Source organism: Camponotus vicinus, unplaced genomic scaffold (genome assembly GCF_025532165.1).
Source record: "Camponotus vicinus isolate PSW18456_S1 unplaced genomic scaffold, iyCamVici1.0 SCAF_13, whole genome shotgun sequence".
NCBI classification, from domain to species: domain Eukaryota; kingdom Metazoa; phylum Arthropoda; class Insecta; order Hymenoptera; family Formicidae; genus Camponotus; species Camponotus vicinus.
In genome coordinates this window covers 8,689,380-8,706,905 of record NW_028141949.1, presented here as the reverse complement: position 1 = coordinate 8,706,905, position 17,526 = coordinate 8,689,380, and the positions used below count along the sequence as shown (strand labels likewise).

Genomic DNA, 17,526 nt, shown 5'->3' with positions numbered 1-17,526 from the left:
GTCGTTTTCCCCGCATTCGCTCGGCCAACCACTGGCTTCCTGTTTAAGCTGTAAAAACGTATTAATATATTCAGCGAACAATCCACCTTGCCGCGACGCGCGATCGTATTGGCTAACTCTATATTGCCAAATTTCGCTTACCGACGTTACGAGATAACCTTTCTCGACGGCCTTGCGTAATTCGCAGGTTACCCAGGTACCCTCGAATTCACGCTCGCTATCATTATGAGTGCACGGTGTCTGAGAAAATGTTTCGCAGCAACTACGACATAACGCGAAGAGTAATTTTCCTCGTACGCGATGCGGAAGTACGGGGTGAAATAAATCACGAGGAGGGAGTACTCTACAGCGTATGAGGCCTTCGAGCGAGTCGAAATTATAATTCGGTGACCTTCCGACTAACGCGCTACATTCATCGCCGACGTAAATTTCCGGATGACCGATCGGAAAAGCGCCCGTCTTCAATACAAACGGGTATAATGAGCATACGTCAACGTAGCGTATTTTCTCCGTACCTGTGACTTCGTATTGAGTTGCGATATTTCCCGTACGCCCACCGAAAAACGCGTCGCGAGGATCGAGCGGTGGTGTTTCTACCATCGGATGGTTCGCGAGAAAATCATACATTACGCGATTGTCGCGCATTTCTTGGTCGAAGGCGCACTCCCACTTTTCCGACACTATGTATCCCCGCTGACGAAGGCGCCATGAAACTGCGAGAGTTCGTTCATATCGCGAATTTAATGTATCTCCGCGATCCTCCCCCGACGAAAGCGCTTTATCGCGATTTACAGGGAAACAAGTTGGACATCCGTGCCAAAAGCAACCGTGAAATTGCAACACGTGACGCTGCGTCTTTCCCGCAACAGACGTTTCGAAATAACCATCGACGAGCGTACCCTCGATCGTGCGATATTCCCGCGCACGCCCCGCGTGATTTATACGGCGGTCGAGTTCGCGCTCCATCCATATCAGCCATTGTAAGGCTTTACGCGAATGATTGCTCGCGCATCTGTATCCCCCCGTAGGAATAATGCCTATCGTATCGGCTTGCAAAAAGTTTTTCCGGAAAACCGTCATGCAGATCGAAGCAATAGTTGTACATTCCTCGAACGGGCATACATTTCCGCGATCTAGGAAAATTTTTCTAAACGCTACACACGCTCGTCGAAGAATATCAACATCGTTACGACAATAGCGCACTATCTCGCGTTGGAAGTCGAACACGGTATTTTTTTCCCTCATTTCGGTATGCCATGTGAGAAAGCGTTCGCGCTCTTGCGATTTCATGTTATCCGGAGAATAATATTGTACATCGGGTAACGGTCCGACGTACGTTTGATTTTCGATAGTATTAAATAAATGCGGAAAAATGCCCTTATCCTCAGTATCCTTTAGCCCGAAAGCCTTAGGTAATTCGGATAAGCGCATCGGCATATAATTAACGCTATCGATGAATTTTGTATGTCCCGCGGTTAAAAGAATAATTTTTGTGCCGTTTAAAATTACTTTCGGTTCAATATCCCTACAATTTTCCACGATATATTTCAAAATAAATTGCGCGTCGAACGCTTTCGCATTATGCGCTATACAAATTATGTGTTTAAAATATTTTACCGGACGCGTAACGAAATCTACAAACTGTTTAACCGGATCGCGTTGAAATACGAACTCTCGCACTCCGCACCAACGGCACCACACGGGCATGTTATTTTCCCCCACGCATGCTTCACAAATCTGTTGCGCGATGCATAGCGTCGGAATATGTTTTTTTATATTTCCCGTTCCTTCGACCGTCTCGTCCTGCCGCGTTTCGAAATCGTAAAATACGAAAGCCACATGTCCCTTTCCGCGTTCATATGCACGTTCGTTCTTTTCCGCGTTATCACATATGTTCCGTGCTTCTTCTTCTCTCGTGCTAGATATATCTACCTCATCCGGTACCATCGCTGATGAAGATGGCCCGGCAGAGGAAATATCGACACGTTGTCGAAGAGGTTGCATATAACACATATGATTGCGCGGTTGTTGTGAACGGCATAATTTGCAATAAGAAACGCCGCATTCGTGTTTTAAATTCGATTTAACGATACGCCCGCAACTATCGCAAAATCGCACGATGCTACAAACATTAGCGCGTGTTCTACCGTCGTACGATTTCTCGCTACGATGACGCTCGAAACACCTTGCACCGTAAAATAGCCGATTGCACGCGTCGCATTTTATTTCGGCGTAAGTGGAATCGCACGGTGGTGCGGATAAGCATCGCGGGCATTTATTTAAGCACCGGTGACTATTGGGTCTATCGTTTCGGAAGCCTACATTACACGCTACGCAATAATCGCGAGTACCAGCGGCGGCTTTTAAATTTAAAATAGGATTATAATGTCGCGAATCCTCGTAATACATGATATTTAATCGCCGCGAGGACTCGCGTCCGAGAGAAGCGAGTATTTCGGCACCGTCATACATCGGTTTTTCGCCGCGACCGAAAGTATTAAAATTATACACAATAATCGCGATATTGTCGGCGGCGAAATAACGCTGGAAACGTTCGATTTCACGAATTCCACAACCCTCTTCCGGTATTGCGACACCGGCATTTCTCGTTAATTGCAATGCACATTCGCGTTGTAACGAAGAATGCTGATATCTTATTGCGTTCCATTTCTCATGCAGCTCACCCGTACGGATATTACCGCGCTCGCTATAAGTTTGAGCTACTACGAGAGCTCGAGGGAAGCACAGGTTATCGGAATTATTAATTTCGACTATCGAACGTTTCGCGACATCCTCCCGTGTTAACGTGACGCGACCGCGACCCGAAGGCATCGAGACATTATAAACCCGTATGTTAAATTGGTCGGCGATATCGAGACCACCGGCGCTCTGTGCTAACGAACTCACAAGTCTCCAAATGTCCTCGTAACTCAAATCACGCGCCGGACGAAAAGATATACCCGCAGGACCATGCGATAAATTCGGCGAATCAAACGATAATCCTATGTAATCGCCCGGTTCACATGAATTTAACGCATACGCGTGAATTTCGCGAAACGCGTTTTCTAACGAGTGATATATATCGTTGCCTTCAGTCAACGGACGTATCGCGAAACTCGCTTCTCTACCGATTACCCGGAATCTTCTAAATTGTCGCGCATTTTCCGATATTAAATTTACAAAATTAAAATTATTATTTCCGACCTGTTGGTGAAGTTGTTGCTGCTGCTGCTGATGTTGCTGTTGTTGTTGCTGTTGTTGTTGCTGCTGGTACTCATGCTCCTCCTCCTCGTCCTCTTCACCCTCCTCGGTCTCGGATGAAATATTTTCCGAGCGGGGTAACTCGGCTACCTCCCCCTCAGTCTCATCCTCTTCCGCTTCTTCTTCCTCATTGGTGTGGGAGAGCGCAGAATTTTGTTGGCCGTCAACACCACCTCCGTATTGTACTGTTAAAAAAAAACCGTATAAATTATAAATACTATTTTTGTTATTTTTATTATTTTAATATTTTTATACTCGAATGTAATCCGTACTATAAATATTATAATACAACGAAATAATCTCACCTTTTTAGCAATATTTGTTGTTTTTTATTCCGCTACTAATATTCTGGGGAATAGCTAATCCCCCAGCGACGAGTTTCTAAAGAAAAATTAAGAATTTGGATTAAATTCGAGCATAAAAATATATCGAGAAATAAATGATTAAAGTTACCTTCTCTGGAGGGAGCGTATATATTTTCCTCTTCTTCCTCTCTCACAGTCTCTTTTTCTTCTTCTTCTTCTTCTTCCAGCACTATCACTTCTTCCTCTTCCTGCACTTCTTCTTCTTCTTCCCCACTCTCTTCTGGCTCTTCTTCGTTAATCTCGACTCTCTCGCGCTCCTCCATCTCTCGCGGAAATTCTAATAATATTTCAAGATTCGAATATTTAATATTATAGAAACAAAATTTAAAACAGTTCTAAAATTATTTTTATATTTGAATTTTCGTTTTAGCCTATTTTTTACATAATCATCATCTTTACCCGGCGAGAACACTTCGCTATCAGGGCTACTGATTGCATATGTGATGTCGTCAGCGTTCATGCTTTCCTCGTCGTCGTCGTCGTCGTCAAGAACGACAACGGGAATCGCCGGATTTTGCTCGAGTAATCGCGGTCTTCCTGAAATGTAGAATATTTTTTATTAGTATTGATTATTTTTATTACTACCGAACATTCTATCCGAGAAAAATTAGCACTCGTTTTCATTACGTGCAAAACTTACGCGAAGGACCTGCCTCGGGTTCTTTCTCTGCGCGGCGTCTACGTGAAGGTCGCACTATCGCTGTTCTCGCGAGATTATTGTTTCCTGTGATTAATTAGTAATTAAATATTTAACTTTATAATCGCGATTTTTCGTATTTTTTCTTTGAAAGCAAAAATAAATAAAATAAGTAAAATAATTACCCGTCGACTGGATCCTACTGTAGTTTCGAAGTAGGTAGGTTATATGTCCACCTACATCTTCCTCTTCTTCATATTTTTCATCTTCGCTCAAGGCTCTTCGTGCACTAATTATTTCGCCGGCAATATTTAGTAATTTCGCGTCGCCGCCGAAATGCCCCAATTTATATAAAATCGCAAGCAATGTATCGGAGCAGGCACACGCGAAATTCGAAAATACGCTGTAATTATGTTCACTTGTTTCCGTTAATTTGGAAATGTAGCTCGCGGAATTTATCTTTGGAGATAAACTCGCAGCCAACTTTGCACAACTCGATATCAAATTTTTATTACACGCCATTTTTTTCTTAAAGGAATAACACGCGCGTGAAAATCGTACAAGTTTCCTCGGGCAAAGAAAATCTCGAAAATGCTTATATTCGGTTAAGCGTTGTCCATTTTATATATTTTCCTCCCCACTCAAAAAGGAAAATCAAACAAACCTTTATCAGCGCACGGAGAAGTCCATAAAAAATGTAGAAGTTTGAAATTTCTTGTAGTCGTATATACCGTATTGTAATTATATTTTTCACCGTAGCGCGAATAATCTATTTCATTTCTTATTTTGTTTTTCGAGAAAGCAACTGACGCTAAACATTTTGCTAATTACCTTAATTAAGTAATGGTTTACGCATATGATTTCTTAAAAACTAGGCGTAATAAAAAAAAATTTGTAATTATTTTATTTGTCAAAGATTTTTATTTTGCGTCGACCATAGCTATTGCTCGAATATAATACATTTTTAAAATTATTTGTTTCTTTATAAGAAAAAATACACGTTTAATGCTAATAATAATAATAATACACGACGTGTTGCTGCGTGTTCGCAGTAAAGGACAGAAGGAGATATCGGGAAATATGTTGAAAACGTAGTAAAAAGTACTCTGTGAATTTTTTTTTAAGAAAAACTTGTTATGTTATTTATTATATTTTATCGATGTACATTTATTTATTGGTTTTCATAAAATTTTCGTTTTTGTAAAATCGCACGAGAAATTTCATTAAATTTAAGCGAAAGTATCTCTACAAATATAATGCTGAAATATACATCTAAAAATGTTAAATTATTAATTTGAGTTCGAACACTTTGTTCGATTTGTTCATAATTTCCTTTAATTGTGAGTTTTATAATTTCGCAATCTATGTACGATGAGGGAAGTTTTAATTCTATTTCGTTTATTATATAGTTAGCACATGTATTGACAGTATCAACGATATTAATTAATTGCGACAAATGCGTATCTATGCATTTTATAATATTTTCCAAGCCGAGGAAAGTAACTTTCTGCATCACGATAGCGGTGTTATAAGTTTTTCGTTTCTTCGACGGAGGTTGTTCTTCCTTCTCGACATTACTCGCGGAATATTCGTTGGTTTCCTTGTATGCCACTAGAATAGCCCTCGAGCCATAAGCGCTGGTAAAGTTGATGTTGATATTGTTAATAATAATCGGATTTATTCCTCCCGTTCTTTTTTGATCGTCGTTCAAATACTGTCTCATATGTTCCATGCAGGATTGAAATTGCTGCCACGTGTCGGAGTCGAGACAAATCCCATCGGCATTATTGCTCGTTAATTTAACAATTGGAACAAAACAGTCTTCCTTCGTCGATTGCAATCCCACTTGTATCTTCTTAGTGAAGGATGAATTAAGTCCGTATGTTGTTGATAGCAACAAATGTCGGTTTCTTCCACCGTTGCCGATTTTATTGTCTCCATTTCCCGGCTCCTTAATATCGCAAACATGCGAGGATTTCACAAAACTGGCTATTTCGGTTGTTCCGGCCATTACTATTAACCACTCGAAACAAACTCGAAAAATGTACTGTGCAAAAAATAATCACAACAACAACGTTAGCGTATTTGCGTAGAATTTTTCTTCTTCGCTCGAGACTTAACTTCTGTTAACGACGAAATTCGAATGAATACACGGTTTGTCCTCGCGCTTATATTACTGCTTCTCCCACCTAAAAAAAAATCTAAGCAAAAAGAGTGGGGGGAAATAATATGGGCAGAAGTGAGCATAAATGCGTATTCAAACAAAATATTTTACAATAATCAAAGAAAAATACCGAGAAACTTCTATAAACGTTTCTAGAAACTTCTAAAAATTTTCTCTAAGCTATATCTCGAGTGATTCACCACGGGAAAAATATTTAGGGGATGTTTTATTAAGGAAGATTCGAATGATAAATTTATAGATATTACGGGCGGAGGTATATCTGAATGTTTAATTTAAAAAAAATGTGAAATCTTATCAGATTTCTTAGTCGATACGGTATATATGCTGTTTCAGCATGAGAAAAAAAATAGGTTGAGGATTTAGGATGAGGGTTTCGCTAGGGTAGATTCAAGGTGAGAAAGATTTTCCATATCTTCCTAAATTATTTGGAAACAGAATTGTTTTCTTAATCACTATTGCAAATATAGCGGGGTTATTTTAAAATGAAAACCATTGACGGTTATCTTAAGATGAGATTATTTTATTGAATGTCTCTAGTTTTTTAACGTGTGTTTAGGGTTTTAAGAATCTCTAGATATTATTATTATATCACGGGGGGATAGTGTTTGTCTGAGTCAGCTATCGGTTGATTCATAAAATACGAGTATGTACAGGTATTTTGTAATTTAGGCGATACATCGATTTAAAATATATTTTCCAGAATTTAAGCATTTTATTTTTACTATAAGCGTATATGGAGAATCAATTATAAGCTCATTAGCGTTGGTGCTCGCGAAAGTCGCCGATGCGAGCTTACCCTCGCGCGAATACGCTTACTCGCGGTCGCGCGTCGTGTATCATCTAATCAGCGGTGCTTTCCGCTCGCACGCGTAACAGAGAACGCTAGCGCGAGCACGTGGCCGGCGCGGATGGGGCCCCACGCGAATAAGCTTATTTTCTTCTTACATTCCTGTATAATATTCGAGGAGCATGCGCATTTTTTTCTTTCTTAGATTATTGTTGTTAAATATCGTCGTTTACTTTTTTATTTATGAGATTGTTCCTAAACGCGAAATCGATTATTTTGTGTAATGGACGTGCGCTGGAAACATCCTTGGACGTCGATCGTCTGCGGTCCTACGGGATGCGGGAAAACAATTTTCGTGAAAACATTTCTTCGACATTTATCCCGCATGTCCGATGTCCGATTCGAGAGAATTTTATTTTATTACGCCGAGTGGCAAGATGCGTATCAGTGCTTACATTGCGACACGGGAGAGAGAGAAGAAGAGAAAAGCGAGAGCAAATATAGCGATAATGCTTTAATAAAATCGAGGAAAAATATAATCGAATTTCGCGAAGGGTTACCGCGTCCGGAGGATTATTCTAACGATGCGCTTTCTCCGAAATTGGTGATAATCGACGATCTTATGAGGGAAACGTCTTCGTGCGACGCTATCGTGGATCTATTTACGAAAGGAAGTCATCATAAGAATCTCAGCGTTATACTCATTTCGCAAAATCTTTTCCATCAGGGACGTGGACAGCGCGACATATCTCTCAACGCGAATTATATAGTAGTTTTCAAAAATCCGCGCGATCGTGCACAAATTCGTCATTTAGCGCGTCAGGTATATCCCGACGATCCAAAATTTATGGAAGAAGCGTACTACGACGCTACCTCGAAGCCGCATGGATATTTATTGCTCGATTTGAAACAATCGACTCCAGACGAATACCGATTTCGCACGTGTATCTTTCCGGAGGATACTCTACATTACGTCTACATACCACGTAAATCTGTCATTAGAGCCGGAAGCGTATAAAAGAAAGGTATTCGCAGCCGCGAGTTGTAGTTGTGCGATTACGACGCAATGGTGAAAAAAGCAGACCCTAACAAAACATCATCGACAGCGACAGCGAGGAATTTACCGAATAGCGCAATAAAGACTGCAAAACGTTGCATCGGAGAGAAGAACCTGTGTTTCTTAAAAACTCTATGCTATTTGAAAAAAAATCAAAGAGCGGCGTTCTTACGCGATGCCGACAATAAATTTGTAAAGTGTATTCAGGAGTGTATTTTCAATACGCTCGAAGGTAACGTACCGCTCGAATCTAGCGAAAAAAAGCGCTTGTCCAAGCATAAAACGACTTTACGGCGCATCGCGGCAAAGCGGGGTAATTTGAAGACTAAAAGAAAACTATTGGTACAACGCGGAGGATTTTTACCCTATATTATTGGCCCTATACTTGGAGCTTTATTATCACGAATTATCGGCGAGTGAAAAGAAATACAATTCTTTATATATTCTTTGTGAGGAAAAATAATAATATTTGGAAAAGTATTAAAAATGGAAAAGGCTAAAAAAATGGTTTTAATTTCTACGGAAAATCTCGAAAAAATGCAACGAATGCAGCAGCAGCAGCAGCAAAATCAACAGTCGGAAAATGTTAATAATACGGAAAATGATAATAATAAATCTGTACGGACACCGGGAACCCCTTTATCGCGACTCGATGCGGAGATGTGTCGTATTCTCAATCTCTCGACTCCCGCCGACGAGGGTGAAAGATGGAAAATGTATAAAGAAGTACTTCAACGTTATCTTTACTTTGTTCGGGATGCAAAAAAGCGTTTTCGCAAAGATTCGCGTGGGGCTTTAAACGGCGACGCCGATGATAAAACTGAGCAAGACGAGGACATGTACTTGGAAGATGACGATACCGAAGAATTTACGCGTACTTTAATTAGTAGCGTTGAAGATGGAGGAGGAGGTGACGCTAATAGTTTCGGAAAAAAGCGCGATCAATCGGCGGAAATGATTAAAAATATAATCGAAAGTGTGCCGAAAACTTATCGCTACAAAGCTCACACGCTATTGAAATATTTACTCGATGCTCCGTCGTCAAAGATCGGTTGGGATAGACAAGGACTCGTGACTATAAACGGTGCGGTTGTAACGGGTTCGAATATTAGCGATCTCATAAATGACGCGATACGCGAGAGAAAAACAGTAAAAGCAATCGGAAGAGTTCAGTTTGCGCGATTACTGCAGGACATAAACACACCTTCCAGTCTCATAGGAAATCGTAGTTTTTTACACGTAGGCAAAATAGCTCGTCGTATTAAAAGCAGCGAATTAGCAGCTGTTACTTCCACTCCGAAAACTCGTCGTTCACGGAGCAGGTTAAACGAGACGGTTGTATCCGAAGGAGATACGATATTTATATCTGCCGATGAGGATGAGGATGAGGCCGATAAAACATTAGCAAGTAAGGACGAGAATTCCCCGACAAAGAAAGCAAGAGGTTTATTCGGTTGGAGCAAATTCTAATAAGATGGAACTCGAAAAATTATATTACGATCCTTCGCACTACGCGGGTTATTCAGCGACGGTCAATTTATCACGAGCGGCTAAGCCGAATTTCTCGCGTAACGAGGTTGTCGACTGGCTTAAATCGCAAGACGCGTACACGCTGCATCGTCCAGTACGACGAAAATTTCCGCGTTTACATTATAACGTGACAAATATCGATGATTTATGGGAGGCTGATTTAATCGATCTTCGTAATCTTAAGAGTTATAACGACGGATATTCCTATCTACTGGTGGTTATCGATGTACTTAGCAAATTTGCTTGGGTAGAACCTTTGCGCGATAAAACTTCGGCGTGCGTGATAAAGGCCTTTCAAAACATATTCTCGAGAAACAAAAAACGTTTACCCGTTTACCTACAAACCGACAAAGGTAAAGAATTTATCGCGAGCGCTGTACAAAAATTCTTAAAAGAAAAAAACATCCGATTTCGTGTAGCGCGAAATCCCGATATCAAAGCAGCTATAGTCGAACGTTTCAACAGAACACTTAAGGAGAGGATGTGGCGCTATTTTACACATAAAAATACTCGCCGTTATATCGATATTTTGCAGGATATTGTTCACGCTTACAATCATACTCGTCATTCTAGCATTAAAATGTAACCAGCGATCGTTACGTTGGAAAATGCGCGTATCGCGCGAGAAAATATGAATCGACGTTGGAATATCAATGCCGAAGATGCTGAAGGAAGAAAAAATCGCGGGCGCAAACAAAAGTGTAAATACAGAGCGGGCGAGCTCGTACGCATTAGTAGAGCAAAAGCAGCGTTTGAGAAAGGATACGAGGCGGGATGGAGTGAAGAAATATTTCGAATTCATCGCGTTCTCGAATGGAGAAGACCTCCTGTATACGAACTAAGCGATTTACAGGGCGAGGTTATAGACGGGATTTTTTACGAGCAGGAATTAACGCAAGTTATTAAAGACTTACGAGAGGGAGAATTTATCGTAGACCGTGTGATAAAAACCAAGGGACGGGGCGACAATAAACAATTACTAGTTAGTTGGCGGGGATATCCTTCTAAATTCGATTCTTGGATATCAGCCTCGAGTTTAATATCAAAATGAGAGGGGAAGAATTTCACATAATCCTCCCGAGTAATAGTAGCATGCGCTACTTTCCGGAAAATAAAACAACGTGTTTCACCACCGAATTACCTCAGCGTATAGACTTAAGCGGTCGTTGGGAAGTAGCGCTCACGGAGATCCAGTTTCCGTGTAGCTTTTTACATATACGCCCTGGAGAAGGAACAATAAAATTTATCGATATTAATAAGAGCATCGATGCGTTTTCTCATGCGGATGTCGAAGTATCACCAGGCGTTTATTCGAGCGTACGCGATATTATAGAGACAATGAATGACGCGTGCAAACCCGTAAAAGCCCATGTCGTTTGGGAATTAAAAGCTGGTGGTAAAGTTGTTATGAGACTTTCCTGCAAAGAGAGGAAATGCGATATGGAACATCATGTGCATTTTTCCGACAAGCTTTGTCGTATGCTCGGTTTTGATTCACGCTGTGGAAGTTCGAACGATCTACTACCGATCTACTACAATCCTGACATTCCTCCTTCTTCGAGCATTGCTTTTCCAAAATTTCCTTTTGTACTCACGGGTGACGACTATATAATAGCCGACATACCAGCTAGTTTGTTGCGAGGTATTCCAGACAAACTTTTCGTCTACTGCGACATTTGCGAACCTTATATTACGGGCGATGTACAATCGCCTCTTCTTCGAATAGTCGCGCACGATGCACGAAACGATTATCCGTTTGCATCCACTCAGATAAAGCATTTTTCGCCCGCGCAATACATCGCGCTGCGGCGAACGAGTTTCCGTACGATCGAAATAGATATAAGAGATCAGCTGGGGAAGAGCATACCATTCGAATTCGGAACGTTGACGGTAACTTTGCATTTTAGGTGTATCGATTAGATATTATAAAATACACGGAATCCGCGAAAGAGAAAAACGCATTTGACCGTTCATTATTATTATTATTATTATTAATGGACTATTACTCGGTATATCGCGACGAATTACAGAACGGAGGCGGTCGCGGCGGCGGAATCCCGCGAGTTTTCGTCGGATCGCCCTATCAGCGCGGTCACGGAATCGGCAGTTTTCTCGGGGGATTATTCAGACGCATACTACCATATTTAGGTAAAGCCGCGCGAGCTGTGGGAAAAGAAGCTTTACGGGCTGGCGTTAATGTAATCGAAGACGTCGAAAACAATACGCCATTTAAGATAGCGGCCAAACACCGTTTTGAAGAATCGCGAGACAAACTCAAGAGAAAAGCCAAAGAAAAAATAAGTAGTCTAATGAAGGGTTCGGGATATAAGTCTGATGCGAAAATGCATGTAGCTCAGTTCCCTTTTGTCGGGCTTGATAATCACATCGCACGATCCGCAATAACATCGGCTCGCAAGCGACGACGGACGAGTAAGAAAATCAAAGCGGTTGGGAAAAAAAGAACGAGTACAAAAGCGCAGAGAAATAAAAAGAAGAAGAAAAGTCGTACGGTTGTGAAAAAAAGACTTAAGACGTCTGCGAAACGACGTAAAATCGGTAAAAAACGTACCGTATCCGATATATTTTCTTAAGCGGTTATATTCGGAGCATTCTAATTTAACGACGGTGGCGAGCGACGGACGACAGCGAGCAATTTGCGATAAAGAAATATGTCTTTTCTTCACACGCATTCGAGCGAGTGTTTAAAGAGCGAACTAGATCTCTTCTCTCTACCACCTACGCAAACTAGCATCGAAAATTCGCAATGGATTCATTACAAACCCGTGACCTCTCTCTCGGACGACTCGCCGATAGAATTCGTCATCCCCGGACACGGAGAAGAATATTTAGATCTCACGCACACCATGCTGAGTCTTCGTCTACGTGTAGAAACAAGCGCCGATTCCGCGAGACAGGCTTCAGGAACAAGCGCCGAAAGAATAGCCGTAGGCCCTGTAAATCATTTGCTTCATTCTATCTTCAATCAAATCGACGTGTATTTCAATCAAAAGCTCGTGTCGCCTCCAAACAACGCTTACGCGTACCGAGCGTACATAGAGGCGTTGTTAAATTATTCTTCACCCGCAAAAACTTCCCATCTAACTTCCTGTCTATGGGACATGGATGCACCCGGACACATGGACGATCTGTTGGAAACAAATCCCGGCAATCCCGCTCTCGCGAGACGCGCTCGTTACATTTCCGGAGGAAAGGCGTTAGATCTCGTAGGACATCTCCATTGCGACGTTTTCAATCAAGACAAATTTTTAATTAACGGTGTAGAAGTACGGTTGAGATTCGTTCGTTCGAAAGATTCGTTCTGTCTCATGGAAAGTAGCGGAACATCGAAAATTCACATTCTCGACGCTACCTTGCTCGTTAGAAGGGCGAAAATAAGCTCGGGTTTGTTACTCGCGCATGCTAGAATGATGAGTAAAGTTACAGCCAAGTATCCGCTCACGAGAGTCGAGGTTAAAACATTCACGATTCATAGCGGCGTTATGGGTGAATCGTTAGATAATGTAATACTCGGTCAATTACCGAAGCGAGTAATAGTCGGTTTCGTTAGTAATAAAGCGTTTAACGGTGACAGAAAATTAAATCCGTTTAATTTCAAGAACTACGGAATAAATTTCTTCTCGCTGTACATCGATGGCACGCAAATCCCCAGTAGGCCTTTGCAACCAGCTTTCTCCGAGGAGGAACCGCTTTACATCGAAGCTTATCAAACGCTTTTCTCGGGAACAGGTATTCATTTTTTGAACGAGGGAAATTCTATAAGCAGAGACGACTATTTCAAAGGATATACTTTATTCGCTTTTGATCTTACTCCCGATCTATCCGCTAATTGCGCTGGACATTGGAATCTCGTCAAACATGGTAGTTTACGATTAGAAGTGCGATTCGTAAGAGCACTTTCCGAGACGATTAATTGTATTATCTATGCCGAATTCGATAATGTCATAGAAATCGACTCGTCTCGTCAGGTCATCGTCGATTTTTCGGGGTAAATTTTTTATAGACGCTTAAAATTGTTCCCCCTCTACTTCGCTCAAAACTCCGACATCAGTGCGCAACGTTTCGAAAAATATTCAGTTTCGTTGGAGACACGCTCGGCGTCGTTGTTTTACATAGAGCCTCGCGTCGAATCACATAAGTTTTTTCGTAAGATGGATATAGTCGTCGATATTCAGGGTTTCCGCGATGCGAAGAAAAAGTTTATCCCTAAGGAGGTTGCTATTGTAGCGATTGACGCTCCAATCGTCGATCATTGGATTATGATACCGACGCATTCGTTTGCCAAATTACCTGAAAAAATAAGACAAGAAAACAACTGGCTCACGCGAAATCATCACGGCATTGAATGGTTCGATGGCGAAACTAATCCGAAATATTTTACATCGCAACTGCGGCAAATTACAAGATGCGTGCGTCACATTTATGTTAGAGGAAACGAGAAAGCGAGTTATTTGAGGAATCTACTTTCTAGAAATATATATAATTTGGAAGGCATCTCACCGGCATTCAAAAATCTGACGGTAGAAGAAGAGTGCGGACATCACGGATTTCGAAAATTCGGAATCTTTCATTGTGCATTACGCAACGCTTACAAATTAAAAAGCTGGATTGTTGCGCAAAATAATTTCAGCAGCGACGGAGACAGCATTACTCGAACGACTTGCAGTTCTCCCGAAATTTTGATAGTAAGCGACGACGACGACGACGATGAAAATGAAAATATTAAAGCACAATCAAATAATAAAATAGAGAAGAAAAATCTGCAAAAAATCGAACGTGCGGCTATTAACCGCCCCGCGCAAACAGAAAATCCGCTAGCTGTACAACCCGAAAACAAGCCACCAAAAGAAATTATTCAAATAATACCGCTTGTTCGCTCGTCTTCGCTGCAAACAAATGGACTCTCGCGAAATTCTGCAAGCATTGCGTCAGCTAGATGTCAAACATGTGGGAGTCTATCCTGCCGACAGATTGCCGATGGCGTGGACGAGGTCGACGGCCATCGTCGCTAATACGGACAATCATAATCGCCCTGGAGAACACTGGATCGCTTTCTTCCTCGACGAAGACGGTACAGGGACATACTTCGATAGCTACGGAATACCGCCCTTGTATCCGGGTTTTTTCCTACGTCTCCGGCGAAATTCCAACATTTATCGATGGAATACCGAACAACTACAAGGGCTTTTCTCTCAAACCTGCGGACTCTACAGTTGTGTATTTTTATATTATATGTGCAGCGGTTACGATCTCGATGGATTTCTTAGTCTTTTTTCCGAAAATTGCAAATATAACGATCATTTAATCGTAGAATTATTTCATAAAATTTTTCTTCGCGAAAAAAAACATGAAAAATATAATGTTAATTAATAGCGTGTTTAATTGTAAGAAGATATAAAAAAAATTTTTGCGAAGTACTACGAATTGTATGCGGGTATATTAATAAATGTGAAAATTTTTTATCTTAATTCGTGTTTAATACTTTTAACTTTTCCCTTCTTCCTTTATAACACCCCCGCCTCGCGTTCAATCATCCGCATGTTCATCTTTTTACCTCTGTAGCGCAATGTAGTCTAATTATAATAATTATAATAATTATAATAATTATTGTCTCCTACTGAGATGCTTTGTCTCTTTTTCCGATAAAGTGCGTCATGAACCGTTCGAGCGGAGGGGGCTTGTTTCGATATTCCATAGCGGGCCCCGAGACGGAGTGGGGAGGTAAGGATTGTTTCCTCGAGACATATACCAGCTACCCCGAAAGTCGGTAGGTGGGGGGGTTCGTTCTGCCAAGACGTAGCGAGAGCGACTAAGGGCTAGGTAACGGGAATTTGACTCGGAACCCTATACAGGTGAGCCTGGGCTGGAGTGGGAGAAGGATTGCTTCTTCGAGTCTAGTACCGCGGAGGTAGGGAAATAAAAATTTGATAAATCGGCGACACAGCCGGCGTCGACCAATCGCAGCTCTGGGCCACTATGGTGCGAGCCAATCAAACTCTGGACCACTATGGTGCAAGCCAATCAAACTCTGGGCCACTATGGTGCAAGCCAATCAAAATCGAGACTTCGGGAGGTGGGGCATTGTTTCCACCAATCAGAACGCCTCCCTCCACTTCACCTGGCCACGCCCACGGCGCCAGGGGCCGAGTGGTGGGGGTTTGTTTTGACGCACCATAGTGGCCCATATCTACTTTGGTTCAATAGTTATAGCAGCAGCATCATGTCCTTTATAAATATATTTATACAAATATTTAACTGATTTAATACTTGAAACTACTTCAACATTAATATGACAATTAAATATAACTGATAAAGTAGGACAATATGGAACAACATAACGATTATCAACTATATATTTACCAGGACGTTCAAAACATTTACCATTATTTCGTCGACGATAATAAGGATAAGCATCTTCATCCATTCTAGTTTCTTTGAGATAAGGTTTTGGATAATGTTTCGAACACTGCCCATCTACCAAACACCAATCGCCACAAGGTCCATGAATCATATGTCTCATGACTATATTATGTAAAATTGGATTCTCATAGAGATCAGGAATTTCAGCAGAAATATATTTATCAACAATTTGTGGTGTTGTTATTTTAAAATTATATTTTAATGTAATTAATATATGAATATGTGGTAATCCGCGTTTTTGAAATTCAATAACATATACAAACGCTGCTACTTCACCAAAAAATTTTGGTTTCACAATCAAATCAATTAAATAATCTTTTTTAATGTTAAAAACACGAGCACAAATGTCAGGCCTATCACAAGCTTGTTGACCAGGCAAGAGATTTTCCTCAATTTCACGCCATTTTGGATTACAAGTCATGGTAATAAAAAGATCTGGTTTACCAAATTTACTAACAATTGCCATTGCATCTTGATAATGTTGTAACATGTTACGTGGTGACCCAATAAACGTAGAAGGAAGTATAATCATTTTTCCAATACGTCCACTTAAGTTATTCGCCATAGTTTGTATGTAATCTTTTAAACCTTGATATGTTTCAGCACGTAATTCTTTTTGATGAGTTTTGCAATAATCAATTCTATCTTTTTCAATTTTTACATAATTATCAACGAGCCACTGTTGAAATAGACGACGACCTAATAAAAAAACATTAAATTCATCACGAATGGCCATGCGATATTTAATATATTGTCCCCTGGTTATTCGTCTATTACTATTTAATTTTGTTAAATGACGATGCCATCCTTGAGTACCAAATGGATAAAACAATGGATATATCCATGGTTCAACATTGGGATCCATAATACTAACTTTTTGCAAAGTTTTAGTATTTTTATTACGTATTATAACATATGAATCTGGAATTTCTCCATCAGCAGTCGTATAAAAACAGCAGCAACTTCATTAGTTCTTTGAGCATTATATCGACGTCGATCCATACCTGGTTTTAAAGTAAATAATAATTGTAATTCCGGTAATTTTTCACCAGATTCCATTTCTAATTGTTGATTTTTTAATTCTTCACCCATCATTTGATAAGAATGAGCAAACACATTACAGTCCCGCATTATATATTCAAGATTTTGAACGATTTCACAATCTAAATTTGAATTTTGATTAAGACGATAATTTATTGCTTCATTTGAATCAACAATAAAAAGCTGACCATAAGTTGGACTCTCATTTTGTGTAGCATACAATGC

General features: G+C 40.7%; 2 protein-coding genes and 1 long non-coding RNA gene across 3 annotated transcripts; 2 read left to right on the top strand and 1 right to left on the bottom strand.

Moving 5' to 3' along the window:
• Window positions 1–3,253: 3,253 nt before the first annotated feature.
• Window positions 3,254–3,767, bottom strand: LOC145964666 (uncharacterized). The gene is made up of 3 exons (XR_014436534.1): window positions 3,715–3,767; window positions 3,567–3,642; window positions 3,254–3,446 (listed from the first exon to the last, which is right to left on the bottom strand). It is a non-coding gene; the product is annotated as an uncharacterized LOC145964666 (long non-coding RNA).
• An 8,724-nt stretch (window positions 3,768–12,491) lies between these two features.
• On the top strand, window positions 12,492–13,832 carry LOC145963676 (uncharacterized protein F54H12.2-like). The gene is made up of 2 exons (XM_083085800.1): window positions 12,492–13,389; window positions 13,570–13,832. The coding sequence occupies exons 1-2, from the start codon at window positions 12,492–12,494 to the stop codon at window positions 13,830–13,832; spliced, it is 1,161 nt and encodes a 386-aa protein (XP_082941926.1).
• Window positions 13,486–15,308, top strand: LOC145964665 (uncharacterized). Its single transcript, XM_083087676.1, has one exon. It carries the CDS (start codon window positions 13,992–13,994, stop codon window positions 14,850–14,852), a length of 861 nt encoding a protein of 286 aa, XP_082943802.1. The 5' UTR covers window positions 13,486–13,991; the 3' UTR covers window positions 14,853–15,308.
• Window positions 15,309–17,526: the final 2,218 nt, after the last annotated feature.

Excerpts from the sequence above, each read along its gene's own strand:
- LOC145964665 (XM_083087676.1), top strand. The coding sequence starts at position 13,992 with ATGGATATAGTCGTCGATATTCAGGGTTTCCGCGATGCGAAGAAAAAG.
- LOC145963676 (XM_083085800.1), top strand. The coding sequence starts at position 12,492 with ATGTCTTTTCTTCACACGCATTCGAGCGAGTGTTTAAAGAGCGAACTA. Across the intron at positions 13,390-13,569 it reads AGTAATAGTCGGTTTCGTTA|GTATTCATTTTTTGAACGAG; the intron begins GTAATAAAGCGT and ends TCTCGGGAACAG.